Source organism: Cebus imitator, unplaced genomic scaffold (assembly GCF_001604975.1).
Source record: "Cebus imitator isolate Cc_AM_T3 unplaced genomic scaffold, Cebus_imitator-1.0 Scaffold53, whole genome shotgun sequence".
Classification (NCBI taxonomy): Eukaryota; Metazoa; Chordata; class Mammalia; order Primates; family Cebidae; genus Cebus; species Cebus imitator.
The window spans coordinates 523,328-550,056 of record NW_016107368.1 but is presented as its reverse complement, the minus strand read 5'-3'; the positions used below and the strand labels follow the sequence as shown (position 1 = coordinate 550,056).

Below are 26,729 nucleotides of genomic sequence, written 5' to 3'. Positions count from 1 at the left end.
AGGGAGGGAAAACCGTGACTCAGGGCAGGAGCTGCTAGGGCCTGCAGAGGATCAGCAAGCCCATCTCACTCACAGGATGGGAGGGAGTTAGTGAGCAGCCTTGTTACCAGCCAGCATGCCTGTGGCCACTCAGCCAACTGCACCCTGCCTCTGCCTGGCCACCTCTGCCTGCTGTGGAGGGTGTGAGGGATTGGGTGGTAGTGATGACCAACCATTCAGAGAACCCAGAATGATGAGACTTTGAAGATGACTCATTTAAGGATGAACATGAGATGATTATAAGTTAGGCAGAGATATTTAAAAGACCATATCTATGGAAATTGTGTGATGCTGGATAACCAAAGGGTGAAATATAGTTGGTACTTTTTTTCCATGCAATGCCTCACAACCCTTCCTCCCTCCTCAAGTAACAGTACTCTGGTCTCTGGTTTTCCTTTGGGGACCAGCTCTTACCCATTTCATTTGGTCCTAGTTTGACCGACAACCATGATGCCTAGTCACACACACACACACACACACACACACACACTCACACCCACCCCTGACCTAAAAGGAAGGTCTGTGACCCAAGCTAGGCCAAAGCAGCTTCTAAAATGATATGCTTGACACTTTGCTGCTGAGATCCCAGCTTCCCTTTGTCTCCAAGCCCTTCTCATTAAACTCTTCCTTCAATTCTATGAGTTATGGGCTATCCTTCTAATATCCTTCTTATTTCATTACTTAGAGTCAAACCTTTTCTTTGCAATCAAAAAATTTTACCTGATACAGCCTATTGTCATTCTGAGAACAAATTCATGACCTACTTGCTGTTTCTATTTTGGTTCTTCATGGTTTCTTCTGTCATAAACTAATGTCAACCTATAAGCATAATGTTGGAGAAAGAGAAATGAGAGTGTGTTGAACTGGTGGAAGTAGGTGAGCTGACCTCTCCAGCTCTGTGTTGGTAGAAAAGTCGCATTTCTGCCTCTGTCATGGTTCTTTCTTCATTTGTTAGAATTTCAAACCCAGCTTCCTGAATCTGTAGAATATATATAAATATTCTGAAAGGGTAAATCAAGCCCACATTCACATTAATTAATTTAGTTGAAAGGTAAAAAATAAAGACAGGCAAGATTAAAGGCTATGGAGACCCTTACCCCCACATTATCTGACCAATCAGATTTAACATTTTCATTTACTTGAATGGAGTTTGAGCTACAACCCCTTAGAAGTCATCTTTCTGCACTAGGATATCACTGCCCAGTGCCCCATCCCTGTTTATCCACAAGAGAGGACACAAGGACGGTGGTGCATGGTAAGTGTTGTCTCTCTTACCTTCATAATAATCTCATCAGTCTTTCCATGGGCCACTGCATCCGGTTTAATGATGGCCAAGGTACAGGTCCTCTCTGATGAAACTAAATAAGCCAAAAGATGGTGCTATCAGATGCTGGTGTTTGAGGCTCTCAGGAGGCCATCCACAAAAACAATGCTGCCTCTACACAAGGCTCCATTGTACCAAGTGCCAGGCACAGGCTTGGGCTCTCAGGGTTCCCTCCCCTGGCCTCTTAGTTTTGCCCCTGCAAACCTGGACTCTGGTGGATGCAGCAGTCTGATGCCAGACCTCAGCCTCCATCTTGCTGCAAGGGACAGAGACTCAGAGACTGGCTCAATGAACCTGGGCAGGTGGTGGAGGAGGAACATGGGGAAAGGGATTGCTGAAAGACTGCTTGGGACCAGAAATCCAGAAACAACTGAATTGAGTTGGCCTGGGGAGTAGGGAGAAGAGGAGGTATAGGAGAAAGTGAGAGGGTAGCCTGGAGCATGGGCAACACAGGCCTGGCTGCCCTCATCTCTTCCTGTCACCCTCTCATGATTCCCAGCCTCTTCCGGCTGTCTTCCATGCGCTCTCCTCTCTACTGGCTCTTGCACTTCTGCTGCTTTTTCTCTTTCCTGCCATGTGGCTAAAAATGGCTCCTCTAGGCCCTGAGCCTGCATGATGTTCCATGACTTCCTAGCTCCAGCACATACTACCAGATTGCAGGTTTAGCACTCTCTCTCCATTCAAGTTCTCCTGAGAGAAGCCAGATTGCCCCACTCATTGGTTTGAGCCAAGGTATCAGCCCCAGCTCACTGGCCAGTCTGCTGATTGACTGCCTTTGAAAGAGCATCCACCAGTCCAATTAGCTATGACAATGAGGGAGGTGCCACAGGATCAGAGTCCTCTGCTGAGCCCCACAGGAGCTGTAGGGAGGTCTGTGTCTAGTGCATGAGCCCACTTCCATTGTCCTCCTGCTATGTTACGTAAACTTGTCTTTGGTAAGTTATCTACACTCTCCACAGAATCATAATGCTCCCATCACATGTTTTGTTTCTCAGCTTTTATGTTGGTTGCATTGAAATGAAACAAGATAATATCTACATTTAAAGGGGGCTTTCTACTCTGAAAATCTCAAAAACATTTACTGCAAAAGTATAAATCATTTCAAGCAACAAATCTGTTATTCCTGAGATTACTATTTCTAACATGTTATGAATATTTAGATTTTAAGAGACTCTTACAACAAATTCCATTATAAATTGACTGATTTGTAAGATCACCTAGAGGTAGAGGAAGAAGAGAAGAGACCAAAGCAGGAGCCTGGGGCGCTTCATCTTAAAAGGACACCACAAGAAAAGAAGCCAATGAAGGAGAAACTGGAGGAGAGGCCAGAGTCGTAGAAGGAAAATAAATCAAGTCATGATATCTCAGCAACTCAAAGATAAGGTTTTGGGAAGGAAGACATTGTAAACATCAAATTCTGCAGAAAAATCCCGTAAGATCTGCACTGGAAACTACCTGTTGGTGCTACCAGTAGGCACCATTTCAGGGAGTAGTGAGCACAGAGGCCAGATTGCAGCAGGTCAGGGCATGAATGGAAAATGAAGGTGGACAAAGTTCAGGAAGCTTGTCTGTGAATAAGAGGAAGGCTAGGGGCAAGGGCAGGATCTTATGTGGTTTTCTGGAGGAGACTTGATTTGGGAGGAAATCATGGAGGAGGGAAGAAAGAGGAGATAATGCAAAAGGGGAGAAACAAATGTCTCCTGCAGAATTACAATCACTGATTTTCTCTTCACCCTTGAAGTCTTCTTGCTGTCCTAAACTGTGCCTCCTCCCTTGTTAGAATCCAACTCAAACAATTCTTATTCTCCACACATGTAAAAACAGTCTATTTCAAGCAATAATTTAAAAAATCTTCCCCCTCTTATCAACATACTTCCTGAGCCTAATTCTGGTTTTCCCTCATGTCTCAGTTACCACCAAGAGACACTGTCACAGCAACAGCCTTCCTAACTCTTAGCTTTTTTTTCACTCTGTCAGGCCAAGTTGTTCTCATATGGAACCCAGGAGTGTAAAATCTGTGAGTTAATATTTGGGTAATACAAGAAAGAGGTTGTAGGACTTGGGGAAGGAAAGGTTTTCCAATGTTTAAGAAAGAGGTGAAAAAAGAAGCTTAAGCTTTTTAGTTCAAATAAGGACTAAGGAAATAAACACCAGCATCATTGCTTTCAATTATTGGTGTTGCTCACTCCATTTTATTAAATGCAGCTTTTGTTGATGCCTGGTAATTGTGATGAAAGTCACACCTGTTATATTTGAACATAATCAAAAGCTATGAAATGTGCCCAAGATGCTGGTAAAGATCAGAAGGGAGATTGGACACAGTATATTTGAAGTCAAGTGACTGGAGAGAAAGTATTTTATGGTTAAGCTTCCCAGAGTTCATCTGATTTATCTAGCAACAGGCTTCTCAATAGAAAACACATGGGCCAGGAGACAGTGGAATGACATTTCCAAAATACTAAAAGACAAAAAAAAAAAAAAAAAAAAAAAAAATTTTTTTTTTTTTTTTTTTTTTTTTTTTTTTTTTTTTTTTTTTTTTTTTTTTTTTTTTTTTTTTTTTTTTTTTTTTTTTTTTTTTATTTTTTTTTTTTTTTTTTTTTTCTACCCTTTGTTTTTGTTTTTTTTTTTTTTATTTGTTTCTACTCTTTTTATTATCTAAGATAAGCTGTTATCTCTTGAAAGTAACTTGCTATACCAGCCAGACACAGTGGCTCATGCCTGTACTCTTAGCACTTTGGGAGGCTGAGGCAGGCAGATCACTTGAGGTCAGGTATTTGAGACCAGCCTGGCCAACATGGTGGAGCCTCATCTCTACAAAAAATACAAAAGTTAACCAAGTGTGGTGGCACACACTGGTAATCCCAGCTACTTGGGAAGCTGAGGCAGGAGGATCTTTGAACCTGGGATACAAAGGTTGCAGTATGCTAAGATCGTGCCACTGCACTCCAGCCTGGGCAACAGAGTGAGACTCCATCTCAAAAAAATAATAATAATAATTTGTTATATCTATGTTTTCTGTGGCTAGGAGCAGTGGCTCACACCTGTGACCCCAGCACTTTGGGAGGCCAAGGCAGGCAGATCACCTAAGGTCAGGAGTTTGCGACCAGCCTGGCCAACATGGTAAAACCCCATCTCTACTAAAAATGCAAAAATTAGCTGGGCATGGTGGCATACACCTGTAATCCCCATTACTCTGGAGGCTGAGACATGAGAATCACTTGAACCCAGGAGGTGGAAGTTGCAGTGAGCCAAGATCATCCCACTGTACTCCAGCCTAGGCAACAGAGTGAAACTCTATCCCCCCAAAAAAGGTGTTTTCTCTAAGCCTCATGGTAGCCACAAAACAAAAACTTATAATAGATACACTGAAAATGCAATGCTTGAAACATACTAGCAGAGAAAAATCACTTCAGCACAAAGGAAGACAGGAAGAAAGGAAGAGTTAGAAAACAACCAGAAAACAAAAAACAAAATGACAATAGTAGGTCCTTTCTTATCAATAATAACATTGGATGTAAATGAACTCAATTTTCCAATTAAAAGACATAGAGTAGATGAATGGTTAAAAAGCAAACAAAACCTGGCTGGGCACACTTGCTCACACCTGTAATCCCAGCACTTTGGGAGGCTGAGGCAGGTAGATCACTTGAGGCCAGGAGTTCAAGACTAACCTGGCCAACATAGCAAAATCCTGTCTCTACTAAAAATACAAAGAATAGCCTGGCTTTGTGGCACACACCTGTAATCTCAGCTACTCGAGAGGCTGAGGCATGTGAATCACTTAAACCTGGGAGGTGGAGGTTGCAGTGAGCCACAATCACGCCACTGCTCTCCAGCCTGGGTGACAAAGCTAGACTGTCTCAAAAACAAAAACAAATACCAAGAAATCAAGACCCAACTATATGCTGCCTACAAGAAATCCACTTTACCTATAAAGATACGTAGACTGGAAGTGAAGGCATGGAAAAAGATTTTGCAAGTGGCAACCGAAAGTGAGCAAGAGTAGCTATACTTCGATCAGAGAAGGTCACTATATAGTGATAAAGGGATCGATTCATCAAGAGAATATAACAATTATAAATATCCACCCAACACCAGAACACCCAAGTATATAAAAAACAAACATTAATAGATCTAAAAAAAGAGTAGACTGCAATACCATAATCATAGGGGACTTTAACACCCTACCGTTAGTGATGGACAGATCATTCAGACAGAAGACGTACTTCAGAGTTAAACTGCATACTAGGCTAAACAGACCTAACTGACATTTACAGAAGATTTCACCTAACTGCTACATAAAAGACATTATTTTCGTCAGCACATGGACTATCCTCCAGAATAGGGCAAATTATAAGCCACAAAACTAGTCACAACAAGTTCAAAAAAGCAGAAATCATATATATCTTTTTTGACCATAGTGAAATAAAATTAGAAATCAATAACAAGAGGAACCTCAGAAGCTACACAAACACACGAAAATTAAACAACATACTCCTGAACAACAAATGTGTCAATGGACAAATTTAAAAAGAAAATTTTAAATTTCTTGAAACAAATGAAAATGGAAATATACATCCAAAATCTATGGGATACAGTAAAAGGAGTAATACAGTAAAGGGGAAGTTTGTAGCAATAAATACTTACATCAAAAAACATAGAAACACTTTAAATAACCTAATGATGCACCCAAATGCACTAAAAAAGCAATAGTAAACCAAATCCCCAATTAGTACTAGGAAAAAAATAATAAAGATTAGAGCAGAAATAAATGAAATTAAGCCTAAAAAATACAGATCAATGAAGCAAAAAGTTGATTTTTTGAAAAGATAAACAAAATCAATGAACCTTTAACTAGACTAAGAAAAAAAGGAAGACCCAAATAAAATCAGAAAGAAAATGGGGACATAACAACTGTAAACCACAGAAATATAAAGAATTATTAGGTACTATTATGAACAACTATATACCAACCAATTTGAAAACCTAGAAGAAATAGATAAATTCCTGGATACATGAAATCTACCAAGATTGAACCATGAAGAAATTTTAAAAACCTCAACAAACCAATAACAAATAACAAGATAACTGTAATAAAAAGTCTTCTGCCAAAGAAAATCTCAGGACCTGCTGGCTTCAATGCTGAATTCCACCAAGCATTTAAAGAATAACTAATACCAATTCTACTCAAACTCTTCAGAAAAAAATGAAGAGGAGGGAAAATTTCCAAACTCATTCTGTGAGGCCAGAATTGTCCTGATAGCAAAACCAGACAAGGACATGACAAAACAAGAAAACTAAGCCAATATCCTTGAGAAACAGAGGGGCAAAAATCCTAAACAAAATACTAACAAACCAACTTCAACAACACATCAAAAAGATCATTCACCATGTGGGATTCATCCCAGGGATGTAAAAAGGTTTTATCATATGTAAATCAAAAAACGTGATTCATCAAATCATTAACAGAGCCAAGAAAAAACCATATAAGGCCGGGCGCTGTGGCTCAAGCCTGTAATCCCAGCACTTTGGGAGGCCGAGGCGGGTGGATCACGAGGTCAAGAGATCGAGACCATCCTGGTCAACATGGTGAAACCCCGTCTCTACTAAAACTACAAAACATTAGCTGGGCATGGTGGCGCGTGCCTGTAATCCCAGCTACTCAGGAGGCTGAGGCAGGAGAATTGCCTGAACCCAGGAGGCGGAGGTTGCGGTGAGCTGAGATTGCGCCATTGCACTCCAGCCTGGGTAACAAGGGCGAAACTCCGTCTCAAAAAAAAAAAAAAAAGAAAAAACCATATAATAATTCTAATAGATGCTGAAAAACCATTCAATGAAATTTGAATTACCTTTATGATAAAAACCTTCAAAATACTGGGTATGGGAGGAACATAAAACAATAAAAGCCATGTATAACAAACTCACAACCAACATTGTAGTGAATGGGGGAAATTTCAAAACCTTCCCTCAAAGATATCAAATAAGACAAGGAGGTCTGCTTTTACCACTTTAATTCAAAGACTTCACCAAAAAAACTGTTAGAACTGGATAAAATCAGTAAAGTTGCAGGATACAAAATCAACATACAAAAACCAGTAGCATATGTATATACCAACAGCAAACAATCTGAAAAAGAAACCAAGAAAGCAATCTCATTTGCAATAGCTATAAAGAATATAAAATAGGTAGAATTTGATTTAACCAAAGATGTGAAAGCTCTCTACAAGGAAAACTATAATGCACTGATGAAAGAAATTGAAGAGGACATACACACACACAAATAGAAAGATATTCCATGGTGATGGATTGGAAGAATTAATATTGTCAAAATGTTAATAGTTCCCAAGGCAATTTACAGATTCAATGCAATCCCTATCAAAATACCAATGACATTCTTTACAAACATAGACAAAATAATCCTAAAATGTATATGGAACCACAAAAGACCCCAAATAACCAAAGCCATCCTAAGCAAAAAGAACAAACCTGGAGGCATCACACTACCTGACTTCAAATTATACTACAAAGCTATAGTGACCGAAACAGCAAAGTACTAACATAAAAACACATAGAGAACCCAGATGTAAATCCACACATTTATAGATAGCTCATTTTAACAAAGGTGCCAAGAATGGTGAAAGGACATTCTCTTCAATAAGTGGTGCTGGTTATACTGGATAACCATATGCAAAAGAATGAAACTACACCTCTATTTCTCACCATATACAAACATAAAATCAAAATAGATTAAAGGCACAATTCTGAGACCTGAAACTATGAAACTATCAAAAGACAACATTGGGGAAATGCTCCAGGATATTGGTCTGAGCTAAGATTTTTTTATGTAACACCTCAAAAGCATAGGCAACAGAAGCAAAAATAAATGAGATCACATCAAGCAAAAAATGGGAAACAGAGCAAAGGAAACAATCAACAAAGTGAAGAGACAATCCACAGAATGGGAGAAAATATTTGCAAACTATCTCTCTGACAAGAGATTAATAAGCAGAATATATAAGGATCTCAAACAACCCAAAAGCAAAAAGAAAGATAATCTGATTTTTAAACGGGCAAAAGATCTGAGTAGACATTTCTCCCAAAAAAGGCCTAAAAATGGCCAATGGGTATATGAAAAAGATGCTCAATATCACTAATCATCATGAAAATGCAAATCATAAAATCACAATAACATGTCATCTCACCCGTTAGAATGGGTACTATAAAAAAAAAAGTCAAGGAATAATGAGGTGAGGATGTAGAGGAAAGGGAATGCTAATATACTGCTGGTATGAATGTAAATTAGTAAGCCACTATGGAAAACAGTATGGAGGTTCCTCAAAAAACAAATATAGAACTACCATATGATCCAACAATCCCACTACTATGTATATATCCAAAAGAGAAGAAATCAACATATTGAAGAGATAGCTGCACTCCCATGTTTATTGCAGCAACATTCACAATAGGCAAAATATGGAATCAACCTAATGGCCCATCAATGGATGAATAAAGAAAATGTGGTATACATACACAATGGAATACTATCCATTATTTTAAAAAATTAAAATCCTGTCATTTGCAGCAACATGGATAGAATTGGAGGTCATTATGTTAAGTGAAGTAAGTCCCCAAGCACAGAACGACAAATAGCACATGTTCTCACTCATATATGGGAACTTAAAAAATGGATCTCACAAAGATAGACAGTAGAGTAGTCTCTACTTCCAGAGGCCAGGAAGTGGAGAGAGAGAGATGAAGAAAGGTTGATTAATAGGTACAATCTACAGATAGAAGAAATAAGACCTGGTTTTCAAGAGATCAGTAGCGTGACTATAGTTAACATTAATCTGTTGTACATTTCAAAATAGCTAGAAGAAAATAATTTGGATATTCCTAGCATAAAGAAAAGATAAATATTTAAGGTGAGAGATATCCCAATTACCCTGATTTAATTAATATATCAAATTATCTCATGTACTCTGAAAATATGCACATCAATTATATGTCAATTTTGTTTTATTATACTTTAAGTTCTAGGGTACATGCGCAGATCTTGTAGGATTGTTACATAGGTATACACACGCCATGGTGGTTTGCTGACTCCCTCCATCCTTCACTTACATTAGATATTTCTCCTAATGTTATCCCTCCCCAAGCTCCCCACTCCCTGTTATTGCTCCCCTAGCCCCACACCCCCCAACAGACCCCAGTGTGTGATGTTCCCCTCCTGTGTCCATGTGTTCTCATTGTTCAACACCCACTTATGAGTGAGAATATTCTGTGTTTGGTTTTCTGTTCTTGTGTCAGTTTACGGAGAATGATGGTTTCCAGATTCATCTGTGTCCCTGCTATATGTCAATTTTAATTTTAATTTTAATTTAATTTAATTTAATTTTTTAGACGGAGTTTCACTCTTGTTACCCAGGCTGGAGTGCAATGGCGCGATCTCGGCTCACCGCAACCTCCACCTCCTGGGTTCAGGCAATTCTCCTGCCTCAGCCTCCTGGGTAGCTGGGATTACAGGCATGTGCCACTATGCCCAGCTAATTTTTTGTGTTTTTAGTAGAGACGGGGTTTCACCATGTTGACCAGGATGGTCTCGATCTCTTGACCTCGTGATCCACCCGCCTCGGCCTCCCAAAGTGCTGGGATCACAGGCGTGAGCCACCGCGCCCGGCTTATATGTCAATTTTTAAAAGAAAAAAAAATAATTATGAACCATTTAAAAATCTCCTCAGAGTTCAGATTGCTCGATAAACTGAATACTCATCTATTTGAAACACACATCAAATGAGTCTGCTTTGCCTTTTTCCCTTGCTCATTGGTTCTCCACTCACCCATGTCATCTTCACCATTGTTCTTTCCATGGGAAACACATTCATCTTCATCAGAAAGAGCCTCATCTTTAATCTAGTACAAATTGGTTATTAATAGAAAGTAGTTAGCTAATTAACATTACCACTAAGACCTTCAAAAAACCGTAGAAACTAAAAAAAAGCAAAGCTCCAAAACACAGGAAAAAAAATGGCAAAATTTACAGTCTGGGAAAATTTACAAGACCCTTTTTGGTAGTTAGGTGATGGTATGGGACTGCTGGAATTAGAATACAAGAAAATCCATGCTTAAGTTTTAGAGTCTGCCTCTTTTCATAAGCGTTAAGTAGAGATAGAGAGTTGATAAGAAGACAAAGAATTGAAGTAAATATTGAGAGACTGACTACAAAGTACAGAGAAGTAGTACAGAGAGATAATATTCCCTTGGAGGAGGCACACGAATGTAAGCATTTGCAGTTTTCTTTTGTGAGGGAAAATTGCCAGCTTTCTTGGGGAAAATATGATTTGATTCTAATCCATTGTATAAAAAATGGAGCTTTGCTATTTGGAATTTAATAAGAAAACTTGAACAATGAACATGGAACAGCATTGAGTCAGTTTTGGCAGATGCTTAAAGCACCAGGAAATACCTCTCTACCTAACGTGTGTTGATTTTCAAAGGCAGCCAGTTATTTGAAGAACTGGCAGTCAGTGTTATCGTGGAAATAATTTATCAAAATCACAAGCTATGCTGATTCTGCTTCTCATGTTAATGACAGAGCTTAATTTCTAAGTTAAAGAAATGAGCCCTCTGTGTTCACAAGTAAAACCTTCAGGAATATGAGCCAGTGGCTCACTAGGAGAGATTTCACCTCCTAGTGCTGAAGTCGGAGATGAAGGGGAAATGGATAAAATAAATTAAAGCGCTCTGGATGAAAGAGATGGCTTTCATAAGAAGGTTTCAAAATGCACACATATCACCAGGGCACAGTGCTCTCCTGCATGAAGAACAGACCTAGGTGAAACTTTTATGAAGCTGTCCACCAATGGCTCCAGGAAAGTCGGGTGAGGGGGATGGGAACTGCTGATCTCGCCCTACTAGTGCACTTGTGAGTTTGCTGCTTGTAGAAGTGACCTCCAGTTACCACTTTCCGTTCTCTGCCTTCAGCCAGCACTTTCTTTTCCGCCTCCAGCTGGTCTAGGATGGTTTTCTGCAGCAGTGGAGCATTTGCTCCTCTAACCACGGCCACCAGTTCTCCTCCCTAGAATACGTTACAAACAGCATGAAATGCTCTTGGCAAATATTAATCTCTTTCAAGAGATGGCAAGAGTGTCTAGTAGTGTGCCCACAATCAAGGTCTCTCGACCCCAGGTCCATGCAGGGTGCTCACTTCTGCTGCCTTCCCTTGGCAGGACACCTCAGATGTGCTCTGATCTCTGGCGATCAGAGACTTGGTTGAGTAGACCCGGTTTTCCTGACTCTACAATGAGGGGGCTGATCTGAGTGAGGAGGTATATTGATCCATTGCCATCAGGGCCTGGCAGGTGGCCTAAACCTAGGAAGCCAAGTGTGAAACAGTGGGCCCTAAGTGGCATGGAGCTGGACCATGGATGTCACACCCAAGGACATCCAAATTACATTTTCAAAACACTGAGCCGCTTGGCTTCGTGAAATAGTCCCTCTCATTTCTAACTTTCTGTAAACATATCTTCACATCTGTGATTAAATAAAGTGAATGAAGAGCTTGTCTGCCCCATAAAGGAGTATCTGTTTTTACTAAAAATTTCCCTTTATGGAGCAGAGGATAGAAATCTTGAAACCCTGTGCTCTGAGAGTGAAGTCAGTCTAGAGTGTTCATGAGCCAGGAAGAAGCTTGTGCATTTGAGTGACTGGGAGTCTTTCTTCATGTACAGCAAGTCAGGAAGACCACCCTAGCACAGTGACCACCAGGGTGCTGTGTCACCCACCTCCTTGGGTGCAGGGCCCTCAGGCTACCATCCTAGTCAGCAACTTGCATCATGACTTAGATGGGAGTGTATGTAGCCAACATCATAAAAACAGACTGGGAGGCATCAGAGAAAACAGCATCACTTGTTTGAATCCCTGAGGCCTCTTTGTGGTTCTCGTTAATTCTCCCAGGAAGAATTAATGTCAGTGAGCTGCTTCTATTTTGAACTCTAATGATTTGCAATCATCAAATAGTTCTGGTTCTGAAAATGTACTTACAGCATAAAACAGAAAGGTTGGCTCACACTTCCCTCGGTACTTTTCGAGGACATCAAGATGATCTGCCTCTGCCTAAAGAAAACCAACTATCAGCAGGCAACCCTGGGTGCAGCAGGTACAGGGCCCGATCAATCAGTGGGAGACCACACGGGACAGAACACCCCCAGGACTGCCTTCCCCAAGTAGAGCCCCGACTTGCTCTCATGCTGCTCCTACTAATCAGAGCTGTCCTGTAAAATTGCAGATATGTACTCTCTTGAAGAATCAAACGAGGAGGTAGCAAGAGTATCTCCTGCTCCACGCAGCTACTGCACCAGTCCAAGGGAGCTCTACTGTCTACTGTCCTTCTGCAGCCATGACTGACAACCAAGGTGAAGGTCTTCAGGCGCTGCCTTCAGTGTCTGAGAAACCTGCTGCCCGTGGGCATAAGAGATCCCCATGCAAGCCCTTCTGCAGCACATTCCCCATGGAAGCACTGACTGACTGCCAAAGGAGGAACTGCAAAGTCCTTGAAGTCCAACTTCTGAGTAATTAGTGTAAGTTACATTTTCTCCTGTCTTACTGCCTATGAACTTCAAACCCATGCAGCATATCAACAGTGTCTCTTCCCTGGAATTTATTCCCATTTCCATACATTAATCCAAATAAATATCTGCTAAAAGTTCCCCTTTATGGAGTAGAGAATGGAAATCTTAAAACCCTTTGCTACAAAAGTGACATTTCAGTCAACAGTGTTCACGAGCCAAGGAGATGAGGCTGGGGTGGTGGCTCATGCCTGTAATCCCAACACTTTGGGAGGCTGTGGTGGGAGGATTGCTTGAGCCCAGGAGTTCTAGACCAGCCTGGGCAATATAGTGAGACCCTGTCTCTACAAAAAGTCAAAAAACTAGCCAAGCATGGTGGCATGTGCCTATGTAGTCCCAGCTAGTTGGGAGGCTGAGGTGGGAGGATCACTTGAGGCTAAGGCTGCAGTGAGCTGTGATCCCACCACTGCATTCCAGCCTGGGTGACAGGAGAAAGGAAAAAGAAGGAGAATATGCATTTGAGTGACATATATTTCTTCTCTTCATACAGCACCAAGAACTGCTCAAGCCAAGAGTGATATAGGGAGTGGGGTGGGGAATAGGAACCTTCATAGCTAGAGAAATTAAAAAGTATCATGGCAGTATCAACAAAAAGTCCACAGTGATTCCTTTTCAATGATCTGGAAAAAGCCTCTCTCACACTTCTCCTTCCTGTTTTAATTTTTAAATTCTTTTAACAATGTTGTATGACTGTTGGCTGAGAAAGAATCTTACTAATGCAAAGTGCAGAAGGTCCAGGCCGACCTCGATCCTCATCTTCTGGAAGAGGCTCACCACGGGTTTGCAGGGGCCACACCAGCCTTGATAGACATCAACAACTGTGTGGAACCAAGAAGCAGGAACACTCAGTAGGCACCGGCTCCCACCACGCCAGGCAAGATTTATACCAGACATTCTAATCCCCCTCAAATGGACATTCGTTTGTATCTAGATTTACTTACCCCATGAGATTATAAGCAAGCATGGAAACACATCTAGCCTCATTCTTATGAACTTGGTATACTGAATTCTAAATATAGTTAAGTATAGCAGAAAATTATTTTCTTAATATGGCTCCTTTACCTTAAGGGTTCTTCGGGCTACATTTAGGGTTAGACCAAACATAGAGTGGGCCTCAAAGATACTGGAATTAGACTGAAACTGTCTATTCTAAAAGGGAGAGGTCACTGTAGGTGACCCAGCAGCACACAATTGACTTTTATCTAATGCTTTGATAATAAACACCACTTTGACTTTTTCCTCTGATGAATTAAAAGCAACTTTCTTTGGGTAGAGTTTTATTTACTTTAGAAAATCAACATTTTTCTCCCAGAAAGTGAGCCTGATAGAGAGCTAGAGAGAAACTTAGATATCTTTTTCTTCTTCAGTCCCAATCTATAGTGTATGTCAAGGCTGGATGGTGGGGAGAGATTGCTGGAGGGGAAAGAAGAGCAAACTCAAGTCTAAACAGGCCGGGTTTCCAGTACCAACCAGAAAAGCTAAGATAAGCGATCACAAAGGCCACCAGACATCCAAGCAGGAGAGGGGGGCAGGAGAGTGGGATTTGGGTTCCATAGCATCCAGGTAGAGGAGAAAGTTCTGGGCTTTTCTGAAGACAAGAGTTTCACAATTGACATATTTTTAAAATTTCATCCTACTACAGTTATGTGGGTGAAGGCCAAAAAAGGCATTTGGGTCAAGCCAGGAAACAGTCCCCAAAGACATAGAGGGCCCTGTACACAGGCCCACTGAAATCTCAAAGGAAAAAAGCTAGGGCCCAGTTAGCCTAAATTCTCTGTTCTGTATTTGTATTGATAGTGAACCCACCATTTCTACCAGCTTCTCCCTCCCCCTTGGACGCCCTGGCTCTGTGAGGAGTGATAGGCACAACGGCACCTTCACAAGGTTAAGGAGGAAGTAGGGGTTGGGGGTAGGAAGTGGGAGGAACCAGAGAGGAAGTGTTTGATTTGACTCTGAGAGAAGCCACATGGAAGGAATGGCAGAGACAATAAAAAGGCGTGTCTGCGTGTTGCATGTATGTGTGTGTGTGCACATGTCATGCATGTGTGTGTGTCTGTGTGTGTCTGTGTAAGCTTAAAGGGACTTTGGCATGTTTGAAAGCAGGTGAAAATGAGCCAACAGAAGGCAACATTTTCAAGATGCTGGTGGTTCACTTTGGAAGCAAATTTCTCCTGGCTGGAGAGAGAGAAAAGCATGTATCTATTTATTTATATGCTCCATATATATATATTCCTCTAGTCTGCCTGATGAGAAGGAGCAGAGAAGAGGCCCTGCTGCCTTCAGTCAACATAGGCCCTTGAACCACTTAGACCAGGCTTGGCAGAGCGTCACTGCTCAGTGGATGTTAGCCACTATCACATAAGGTGCTTAACAGGGTGGTTGACACATGATACATTCTCAAAAATTATGGGATGCTGGTTTTTTCACAGTTGTTAAAGAAATAGAAATAATGATTTGTTTTACCTGGAGCCATGTTCCAGTTGCCAAGGCAAGACACATGGACAAAATAGTTAAGCGTTAGCACCATCAAAAAGGCTTATAATCCCCCCAACGGTAGAGTGTGGCAATACTCACACCCACACAACTGGATCAGCATTTATCTAGCACCCACTCAGCCTAAATCCAAGATGAAAAAGCCAATGCTGGCTGGGGGCGGTGGCTCACGCTTGTAATCCCAGCACTTTGGGAGACCAGGGTGGGCGGATCATTTGAGGTCAGGAGTTTGAGATCAGCCTGGCCAAGACAGTGAAACCCCATGTCTACTGAAAATACAAAAATTAGCTGGGCGTGATAGAACGTGCCTGTAACGCCAGCTACTTGGGAGGCTGAGGCAGGAGAATCACTTGAACCTGGGAGACGGAGGTTGCTGTGAGCTGAGACTGCACCACTGCGCTCCAGCCTGGGTGACTCCATCTCAAAAGACAAAGCAAAAGCCAATGCTGTTGTGTTTAGAGTCCAGGAGAAAAGCCGTGATGATCTTTCCCTACAGGGGCTACAGCAAGCAGGGTGTGTGCTGGAGGGACTGAGACAGAGTCTCACTCCATGTGCCCTCGGGGCTCCCACAAGGGATGTGACCACACAGAGGTTCCAGAAAGATTTCATACAAGGAGGCTAATTTTCAGCTGGGTCTGGGAATAAGAAAGGTTTCTGCAGTTTGTGATGGGCCATGATATCCCAGGTAGTAGAAACGACAGTAAAGAAAAAAACAGTAAAATAAAGAAGTGGGAAAACTTGTAGCATGTTTAGGAAACATGTTAGAGCTCAGGACACACCTCAGGAAATGGTGGGTGAAGGAGCTGGAAAGACAGACTGAGTCATGAGAGAGGGAGGGGTTTGAATGCTGAAGTCATTTGGTGGAGGGGGCGTTAATGGCAAGGCTAAGATCAGATACAAGCATACTGAGCAGGTATATTCGCAGAGAGAAAATCTGAGCAGGCACACAGAGTAACAGAGCACAGAGGTATCTGCAGTAAATGAAAAAGAGAAGGAAAGCGTGGGTGAGAGCAGGTGGTAGGCAGCCTCTAAGATGTCTCTAATGATCCTGGCCTCTGGTCCTCTTGTACTTGTGTAATCCCCTGCCCTGGAGTGTGGGCTGGACCTAGTGACCAGATTCTAATGAGCAGAGTATGGCAAAAACAATGGGATATCACTTTCAAGATTAGGCTAACAAGAGGCTGTGACTTCCAACTTGTGCTCTCTCTTAGGGCCCTGTCTTGGGGTAAGCAAGTTACCAGGCCATGAGTAGCCTCATGGAGAAACCAATGACAAGAAATTAGTATCTCTAGCCAACAGTCAGTGAGGACCTGAATCCTTCTTACCAACAGCCTCATGAATGAGTTTGAAAGTGGATCTTCTTAGGTCTGCCAACAGCCACACAAAAGAGCTTAGAAGCAAATCAGCTCCTTGTTGAGCCTTGAGATCCCCTGTCTGACACCCTAACTACCCTGGTAAGACACTCTGAGCCAGAGGCACCCAACTAAGCTATGCCCGGACTCCTGACCCACAGAAACAGGGTAATCAATGTTTGTTTTAAACCATTAAGTTTTGGGGTAAATTGCTATGCAGCAACAAATGACTAATGCGAGGAGGCTAGGGATGAGGAGGCCCATAGACAGTGGCTGTGCTGTTTCCTAATGACTGCAGGTACCAGTCCTGGTGATGTCTGGCTCTCCTTCCATCCTTTGAGTTCCAAGAGATCCCTGTATTCCTTTCAATGCATTCTCGTTTAATGCCTGAGGTAATTAGAAGAGGTTTTCTGTTAATTTTAACACCAAACAACCCTGAGTACTGAGTACTGACTCATTTCCTGAACTGAATCCACTGATGTTCAAGCCAGATACACACACACACACACACACACACACACACCACCTGGTTTTATGAGGCTGAAGGTAATAGGAAAATGGTGTTTATTGCAGCCCTTCTCTTCATGGTTCATCACACCATTTAATGATTTTGAAAAGAATGGATCTAAAAACTTATTTTACTTTGAATTACCAGTTAGTCCTTTGGAACTGAGCATTTCCTCCCAAAGCTCTTGGGTGCTGATGTTGACCTAAAGCCAAAGAGGATCAAATGCCATATTACTGAGGGCACAGGCAGGGAAACAATTCAATCTATTTGCTCTAGATTTCTCTCTTTCTATCTCTGAAATTCTTACAAGTTCAGTTCAAGTTATCTTCTCTCCCCTGTCTTTTCTCCTTCCTTCTCTCCCTGCTTCCCTACTCAGAAAAAAAACACTACCTTAAGAATGATGTGTACTAATCTCGGGCATCTAAAAAATAATTTTACATGTTATTTGTCCAGAAACAATATATAAATTGTTTTGTGTCCTTAAAATGTGCATAAATGTATCAAACTGTAGGTTTCGTTTTGAAATTTGTGTTTTCACTCAGTATCAGAATTGAGTTGAATTTGTTGCCATTCACTCACATTTTTTTTTCTTATCCACAGAGTTCTGGTTTTATAAATATGAAATACAAGGAGAAATACATATTATCTCTCTTCATAGTAAAAATCTTTTTTTTTTTTTTTTTTTTTTTTTNTTTTTTTTTCAGATGGAGTCTTGCTCTGTCTCCCAGACTGTAGTGCAGAGGCGTGATCTCAGCTCACTGCAACCTCTGCCTCCCAGGTACGAGCAATTCTTCTGCTTCAGCCTTCTAAGTACAGTAGCTGGGATTACAGGTGCCCACCACGATGCCCAGCCAATTTTTGTATTTTTAGTTGAGATGGGATTTCACCATATGGCCAGGCTGGTCTCGAACTCTTGACCTCAAGTGATCTGCCTACCTTGGTCTCCCAAGGTGCTGGGATTACAGGCGTGAGCCACTATGCCTGGCCAATAGTAAACATTTCTGTATAATGTTTTTTGCTTTCCAATAATTTCAAACTTACAGAAAGTGTGCAAGTACAGTATAAAGAAGATTTAGGTTTTTGTTTTTAGGTATTTGAAAGTAAGTTACAGCTTTTTATCTCATTACCCCTGAATATACTATTCCTACATAACACAGTATGATAATCAAAATCAGGGGAAAAAAACACTGACATATTGCGAACTTTTAATCCTTAGATAGAATGCAAGTTTTCCTATTTATCCCATAATGTCCTGAGTAGCAAAGGAGCTAGTCAGAAACATATGCTAGATTTATTTGTAAGTCTGTTTAGTCCAGAAGAATTCTTTAGCCTTTCTCTTATTTTCACAATGTTGACACTTTGAAAACTGCATGCCAGTTATTTTGTAGAATGTCCCTCAGTTGGCCTATATCTGATGTTTCCTTCTGACTGGATTCAGACTGTGTGTGTTTGGATTGGTTGAAATTGGCTGGACTGATTGGCATGTTGGAGAAGCTGAAGATCATGTGAGTAGCAGATGCTGGTACCTAGCAGGTGATACACAATTTCCATCTGCCTGTTACTGATGATGATCGCTTTGATCACTGGATTAACATGGTCTGTCAGGCCTGTGGTCTGTAAAATTATCCTCCTTTCCTTTGTAATTAACATATTTTTGTGGTGAGCTACTTTGAAACTATATGAATTAAAAGATCACCAAAATTACTACTGGTTTTTGTTATTGTTATTTTGAGACAGAGTCTTCCTGTGTCACCCAGGCTGGAGTGCAGTGGTATGATCGTGGCTCACTGCAACCTCTTCCTCCCAGGTTCAAGCAATTCTCCTGCCTCAGCCTCCCAAGTAGCTGGGATAAGAGGCACCTGCTACTACACCCGGCTAATTTTTGTATTTTTGGTAGAGACGAGGTTTCACCATGTTGGCCAAATTGGTCATGAACTCCTGACCTCAAGTGATCCGCCTTCGGCCTCCCAAAGTGCTGGGATTACAGGCGTGAGCCCCTGCACCTGGCCTACTACTGTTCTTAATACAGGTATTGTAAGGTCTGTGTCCCATTAAAAAGATAGGATGTATTATTGGCAATAAGGGCAAGAAACATGTAACACCTGAAAATCCTCTATTAAAAGTCCGTTTTTTGGCCAAGCGTGGTGGCTCACGCCTGTAATCCCAACACTTTCTACACTTTGGGAGGCCAAGGCAAGCAGATCACTTGAGGCCAGAAGTTCAAAACCAGCCTGGTTAACATGGTGAAACCCTGTCTCTACTTAAAAAAAAAAAAAATACAAAAGTTGCCCTGGGCGTGGTGGCATATGCCTGTTATCCCAGCTACTCGGGAAGCTGAGGCATGAGAATCACTTGATCCTGGGAGGTGGAGGTCACAGTGAGCTGAGATTGTACCACTGCACTCCAGCCTGGGTGATAGGACAGAGTGAGATTGTCTCAAAAAATTCTTTCTTTTAAAGGAAGCGTACTCCTTACTTTTTAGTTTCAATGAAAAGTAGAAGAAAAAGAAACCCAGAAAAGTCTTCTTGGTGCCTTAAATGAAGTGAGAGATCTGGACTGACATACCCCTGGGCCCACAATTACAGTCCTGAGGAAAGTGACAGAAGCGTTCAGAAGGGCCCCCACCCCTACCCAGAGGCTCAGCCGTAAGTCACCAGCAACTCTCTGTGGCCCACCCCTGTCATGGAGTGAGCCCCACTAGCTCTGGGGCCAGGACTCTGGGCAGTTGAAGAATCTTAGCCCTGGGAGCTGGGCAGGAGCAGAACAGTGTAGGAACTATCTGGACTTCACTAAGCCCTGCATTTGGTAGGGAATGAATAGGGAATGTGTGGCACCTTTTAACCAGACTGCCCCTTGTGATTTTTGTCTGTCTCAGTCACAAATGGAACCCTGACTAACCTTGCTGAGAGAGAGGACAAGGTTCCTGGGTCAGCCAACTTTAGGTACTGCTTTCAAGGGGTTTACCTTATAGAGAGGTGACTTTTACACAGATGCTTCAATGTAAGAGAGGAGGGGAGGCCACTCAATCTCCTCCCTCAGCAGGAGGGAGCACTTACTTTGAGTACTGCATTGTACTTAGAGCCTGAGTAATACACATGAAAAAATAACAATGTTGCTAACAAAAGTTATTACCCCCATAGGAGATCTAGGGCATCAACACATGAAATGGCCATCATACGGGACAATAACATTAGAGACACCACAGACCGCATCAGACAATCCAGGAAGTGTCTAAAGAAGTCTCATCACAGCTCTGCAGGTGATGTATTATCCCTCCTGTCTACGTAAAGGATATGGAGGCCAGGGAGTTGAGGAAATGAGTCACACAGCAATGAATGGTACGACCAGTTGCTCAGAATTTACTTTGCCCAGAACATTCACATATGAAGTGCCTTCTAACTCTAGAATCCTAGAATATCAAGGCTGGAAGAAGGCCCTTGGGGATAATTCACACAACATCCTCATTCCATAGATGGGCAAGCTATAGCCCAGAGAGGTTATGTGATGTAGTCAAATACACAGTCGGCTCTAGAGGACACAAGAACAACATCAGGTCTTCTGACTTCCAGTCTAAATATTCCACCCCACCCCACACCCCTCCCACCCCCAGTATGGACTACCCTTAGAATGATGCTGCTTTCCCTGCCCGTTCCTCTTTGTTAAACCACTAGGCTTTTGAACTCCACACGTAAACTGCTGATCCCACTGAGGACAATAAAAGAGAAACCAGATGTCTCAAAACCACTAAAGCTCTACTATCCAGGAGACGCTGTAGCCTGAGTATGCATCTTATTGGAGCCAGCTGACGATGAGACATTGTAAAGTTTGTTTTAAAATGTTCCCATGTTACAGATCATCCAGATGATCTCCTATGACAAAGCACTCTCTCCCAATTCCAGGGTCTATGTCTGCATGCTTTTACCATCACTTCAGAATCAACCACCAAGAAGAAGAGCAGTTGCTGGCTTCTGAATTCACTTGTCCCAGGTGCAAATGAAGTAAGCACACTATATATCAAATGCACAGCACATAATATATCTCAAAACATATTTGTTAATAAGTGAAATTTTATGAGAACACTGGTGGGAAAACTGGGTCTCCACAGAGCACACAGTTACAGACTCATGCCCAAACTCAAAAGAACCTGTACCGTATTCTCTGTGCAAGCTGCAGTTATGTTTCAACAACAACAGCAACAAAATAATGGTCACATCGAATTATGTTGATTCATATTTTCCTGGTTTGTAGTTTTATTTAATGCATATTTAGGTTTTGTGGTTGTATAAGCACTATAAATATAAACAGCTTCTACTCAATTTTGTTTGCATAAATTTTGTTTGCATAAAATGTGTCATCACTGGGGCTCCAAGATAAGTTTTGTCCCTTTAAAACAGAAGGGTACATCACTCAAGTTTGAGAACACCATCAGTATTGCTGGCAAACAGAATGACACTTTTATACTGCAACCCGCTCCAATCACCCTCCTCTTGCCCGACCCCAACCCAATGCTGGAAGCTAGCGCCCCCTGAGGCTTACCTGCAGGGCAATTTCCTTCTTCCTGCTGCCCATGGCTCTGCAAAGAAGACGAAGCCCTGTTACCGCGGCCGTGGGCCGTTCCCCCGCAGCCGCGCGACAAACCGCTGCGCGGATCAGCAAGCCCAGAGCCTCCTTCAGACAAGCCCCCCACTACGGCCCCCGGCCCCTTTTTAAGGTGCTTCTAACTGGCAGCAAATCAACCCATTGATACCAAGTGAACACCCCACGAGGAAGCGGAGCCTGCAGCCCGCGGGCTCGTGGCTCGCCGGGCGGTTTTCTGGGGATCTTCGAAGCCCCCTCCCCACCCCAGAGCCGGCCAGGGGGCGCGCGCGCAGGCCCGAGTCAGTGCGCGCGGCGCGGTGCAGCCTGCCGGGCACGGGGTCGCCAGTCGAGGAATTCGGACAAAAAAAAAGACAGGGGACCCTGTTATCCCTGCTGTTGTCATGGATTACTGGGAAACTGAGCCACAGCGAACGACAGGTACACGCTCTTCGACGCTCCGGAGTCACCAACCGAGTCTGCTGCGACCTAGCCGCGGTCGTCATGGCAACCTGGCCCCCCTGCCAGGCCTGCCTGGAGAGCCTGCGGACACGTAAGCCACGCCCACTCAGGGCCCAACGCAGCCTCTTCGCGGAGACCGAACCCAGCCCGCGAGAGGCAGGAGGGAGTCCCGCCCCTTGCCCTCCGTGTCGGCCTGTGGGAAACCACTCATTGGCTGGAGCGTTTGTCAGCGTCTAGAGGCTTTGAACCCACCAGGCAAAGACCCAGTGCATCTGTGCGTTGCACAGTCGCATCTGTGAAGCCCTGCATCTCTCCTGCCCTGCCTGCCAAGACTGATGTGCAGCTTTTCTGCCATCATATACCGATATAATGTGTCCAAGGTAGGTGGTGGCTCCAGGTTTTGAGGGGGCTGCAAACGTTCTGTTTAAGACAAAGAATATGAAAGTACAAATTCAAAATTAGATGTGAAAGTCAAGTGAGAAACAAAACAGTTACAAACATTGTAGATATTAATCCAGCTGTATCAATAACCACTTTAAATGCGAATAGTCTGATTACAGCAGTTAAAAGACAGATTGTCAGAGTGGATATCAAAAACAAAGCCCAGTTGTGTGTTATTCACAAGAAACATACATTAAAAGCAAAAGGATAGAGAAAGCTATACCATGCTGACATTAATAATTAAAAAAAAAAAAGCTGAAGTAGCTATGTTAATTTCAATAGAAGCAGACTTCAGAACATGGAAATTTATCAGGGGACAGGGACATTACATAAAGTTAAAGGGGTCAGCTATTTGGGAAGACATAACAATACTTAATATGTATGTACGTAACAACAGAGCACCAAAATATGTGAGGCAAAAAAAGATGAAAGGAAAAATAGGTAAACTCACTGTTATAATAGAATATTTTCACACAATTTAAAAAAAGTAATTAATACATCTAGAGGCAGCAAATGAGCAAGGATAGAGTTGAACTGAAAAAAAATCAAATTGATCTAATTGACATTTATATGATACTTAATTCAATAACAGCAGAATATAGATTCTTTCTCAAGCTCACATGGGACATTCACTGAGATAGACCACAATCTAGGCCATAAAACATAGCTTAACCAATTTAAAAGAATAGTACAAAGTATGTTCTCTGACTACAATGGAATTAAACTAGGAATCAACCACAGCTGATGAAAGAAATCTAGAAGATTTAAATATATGAAGAAATATTCCATGTTCATGGAGAGGAAGAATTAATATTGTTAAGATATCAATTCTTCCCAATGTGATCTATAAATTAAATGTAATTCCAAACATATTCCCAGCAAGCAAGCTATTTTGTGGATATCAACTAACAAATTCTGGATATATATGAAAAGGTAGGAGATTCATAATAGTCACCACAATATGAAGAAGAAAGAATGAAGTCAGAGAACAAATGCTACCTAAATTCAAGAGTTACTATAAAGCCACAGTTATCAAAACAGCAAGATATTAGTGAAAGAATGGATACATAGATTAATGAAACAGAGTAGAGAGCCCCAAAATAGACCTATGTACATGCAGTCAACTGATTTTTGAAAAAAGGGCAAAGGAAAGTCAATGGAGAAAGAATAGTCTTTTCAACAAATGGGCATGGGATAATTTGATGTCCACTTGCAAAAAGAAAAATTTTAATGATCTAGACATAGACTTTATACCTTTCACAAAAATTAAATGGGTCCTAGTCCTAAATATAAAATGCAAAACTATGAAACTTTTAGAAGAAAACATAGCAGAAAATCAAGGTGACTTTGGGCTTGGTGATGACTTTTTAAACACAACATCAAAACCGTAATCTATGAAAGAAAAAATGATCAATTGGACTTTATTAAAATTTTAAAACTTGTTCTCTGCAAAAGACTATGAAGAGAATGAAAAGACAAGCCGTACACTGGGAGAAAATATTTGCAAAACACACATCTGATAAGAGACTTGTATCCAAGATATACAAAGCCCCACAATAAGAGAACATAAAACCCAATTTTAAAATGGGTGAAAGATCTGAACAGACATCTCACCACAAGATAGAAAATAGACTTACAAAAATGATATGCAACCTCATTTGTACAACCACTTTGGAAGACAGTTTGGCAGTTTCTTATAAAGTTAAACATAGCCTTACCATTTGATCTGGCAGTTGTGCTCCTAGATATCTAAATTGATTTGAAAATTTATGTCTACACAAAAACCTGCACATACATTTGCATAGCCACTTTATTCATAATCACCAAAACTTGGAAACAACAAAGATGTCTTTCAATAGGTGAATGAATAATCAAACTGGGACACATCCATACAATGGAATATTATTTAGTAATTTAAAAAATGAGCTATCAGTCAGGCATGGTAGCTCAATTCTGTAATCCTAGCACTTTGGGAGGCTTGGGTGGGATGATTGCTTGAGACCAGAAAAGTCTGAGATCAGCCTATGCAACATAGTGAGAACCTGTTTTTACAAAAAAATTAAAAGTTAGCTGGGTGTGGTGGTGCATGTCTGTTGTCCCAGCTACTCTGAAGGCTGAGGCAGGAGGATGGCTTGAGCTCAGGAGGGTGACATCGCAGTGAGCTATGATCTCATCACTGCATTCCAGTTTGGGCAGCAAACTACAGGGATAGTAAAAAGATCAGTGGTGACCAGGAATGATGGCTCATGCCTGTAATCCCAATGTTTTGAGAGGCCAAGGCAGGAGGATTGTTTGAGCTCAGGAGTTCACGACCTCATCTGTACAAAAAATAAAAAACAAAAAAATTAGCCAGGTGTGGTAGTGTATGCCTGTAGTCCCAGCTACTCAGGAGGCTGAGGTGGGAGGATTGCTTGAGACAGGGAGGTCATAGCCTAAGTGAGCTAAGATCATGCCAATGCACTGCAGCCTGGGTAACAGAGCTGAGACCCTGTCTCAAGGGAGGAAATAAAAAAAAAGATCAGTGGTTGTCAGGGAACCAAGGAGGTTGGAGAAAGGATTAGAGGTGAAAACAGGAGATTTTTAGGGTAGTAAAACCATTCTGTATGATACTTTAATGGTAAGTGTACAACATTATGCATTTGTCAAAACCCATAGAACTTTACTGTACAAAAAGTGAACTTTAGTGTATGCACACATTTTCAAAAAATTGTATTGGAAATTAGAGGATCCCAGAAAGAAATGCAGACTGTGACAAGACAATGTAACTGTACTATAAATGTATGAAACAGCTTCACTAAAGATGGAGGGAGGAAGGTACTAACCTAAGTAACTCTGGAAATGAATAGAGTCCATAAGACTAAAGGCAAAATGAACTATATAATAAAGCCATATATATATAAACTATATAATTAAGGCAAAAGGAACTACATATAGTATATAAGCACTATTCTATAGCTGATAAAGTTGTTTCCCTTTGGAGTATAAGTTAACAATTCTGATACTGCTATACATATATACTATAACTGAACAATTTAGTAAGGGATGATGGATAATGAGAGCCATGAAAAAAATTAATAAATGGGGGAGAAGAGACACATTACTCATGCAGAGCTATTCTAAATAGTTTATGTAAATATTCTATACTAAAGGAGGGGACACTTTATTCCCTGATCCTTAAGTATGGACAGTGCATAGTGACTTCCTTCCAAAGAGTACAGTGTGGAAAGGGTCAGTCAGCAACTTTCTGATGGAAAAAGGTGATGAATACTACTCACCTAGATAATCAAAGTCAACCACAGTGATACACTTTGATAGTATATATCCTAGATATGGTTTGATGAAAATAGCACTTTACCTTTGTAATCGTCCTCCTTCGTAAACTGTAACTCCAATCCAATTATAAGAAGAATATCCATGCCTGTAATCCCAGCACTTTGGGAGGCCAAGGCAGGTGGATCACAAGGTCAAGAGATCGAGACCATCTGGCCATGGTGAAACCCCGTCTCTACTAAAAAATAGAAAGAAATTGGTGACACGTGCCTGTAGTCCCAGCTTCTTGGGAGGCTGAGGCAGGAGAATGGCTTGAACCCAGGAGGTGGAGACTGCAGTGAGCCAAGATCGCGCCACTGTACTCCAACCTGTGACAGAACAAGACTTCAGCTCCAAATCCATCTACTCTTTTCTTGCATTCAGTCCTGTGGCAATATTCGGTTCCTTGATAACACTACACAGAGCCACCGTCACTCCTTAAGACACGGCACTGCAAACTGGGTTGACTAGATGCAAATCATGTTCATCGCCCCAAGGTGGTGATTGCTCAAGCTCTGAATGATGTGGAATCTCCCTTCGAATTTAGTTTCCAAAATAAAATTCAAATCAGATGCTAAACTCCTCCTGCCAGCACATGGAAA

The 26,729-nt window shown here is 41.7% G+C and overlaps 1 protein-coding gene and 1 long non-coding RNA gene across 14 annotated transcripts in view; one reads left to right on the top strand and one right to left on the bottom strand.

Annotated features, from left to right (window-relative positions):
• Positions 1–22,518, bottom strand: part of NME9 (NME/NM23 family member 9) — a 26,453-nt gene extending 3,935 nt beyond the window's left edge. The window contains exons 1-9 of one of the 13 annotated variants that reach the window (XM_017528239.2): positions 22,390–22,518; positions 21,877–21,913; positions 17,485–17,542; positions 13,702–13,805; positions 12,404–12,475; positions 11,322–11,438; positions 10,201–10,273; positions 1,315–1,397; positions 926–1,018 (exon numbers count right to left, since the gene is read on the bottom strand). In XM_017528239.2, the coding sequence (XP_017383728.2) occupies positions 926–1,018; positions 1,315–1,397; positions 10,201–10,273; positions 11,322–11,438; positions 12,404–12,475; positions 13,702–13,805; positions 17,485–17,542; positions 21,877–21,913; positions 22,390–22,421 (669 nt within the window). In that variant the 5' untranslated portion in view covers positions 22,422–22,518. Of the gene's footprint in view, positions 1–925; positions 1,019–1,314; positions 1,398–10,200; positions 10,274–11,321; positions 11,439–12,403; positions 12,476–13,701; positions 13,806–17,484; positions 17,543–21,876; positions 21,914–22,328 lie in introns of all 13 variants that reach the window. The other 12 variants (XM_017528240.2, XM_037738370.1, XM_017528241.2 and 9 more) reach the window with 12 other exon arrangements.
• The window catches only part of LOC108304187, a 16,288-nt gene continuing 12,040 nt past the window's right edge, over positions 22,482–26,729 (top strand). Inside the window, exon 1 of the long non-coding RNA XR_005200252.1 lies at positions 22,482–22,757. This is a non-coding gene — a long non-coding RNA (uncharacterized LOC108304187). The remainder of the gene's footprint in view (positions 22,758–26,729) is intronic.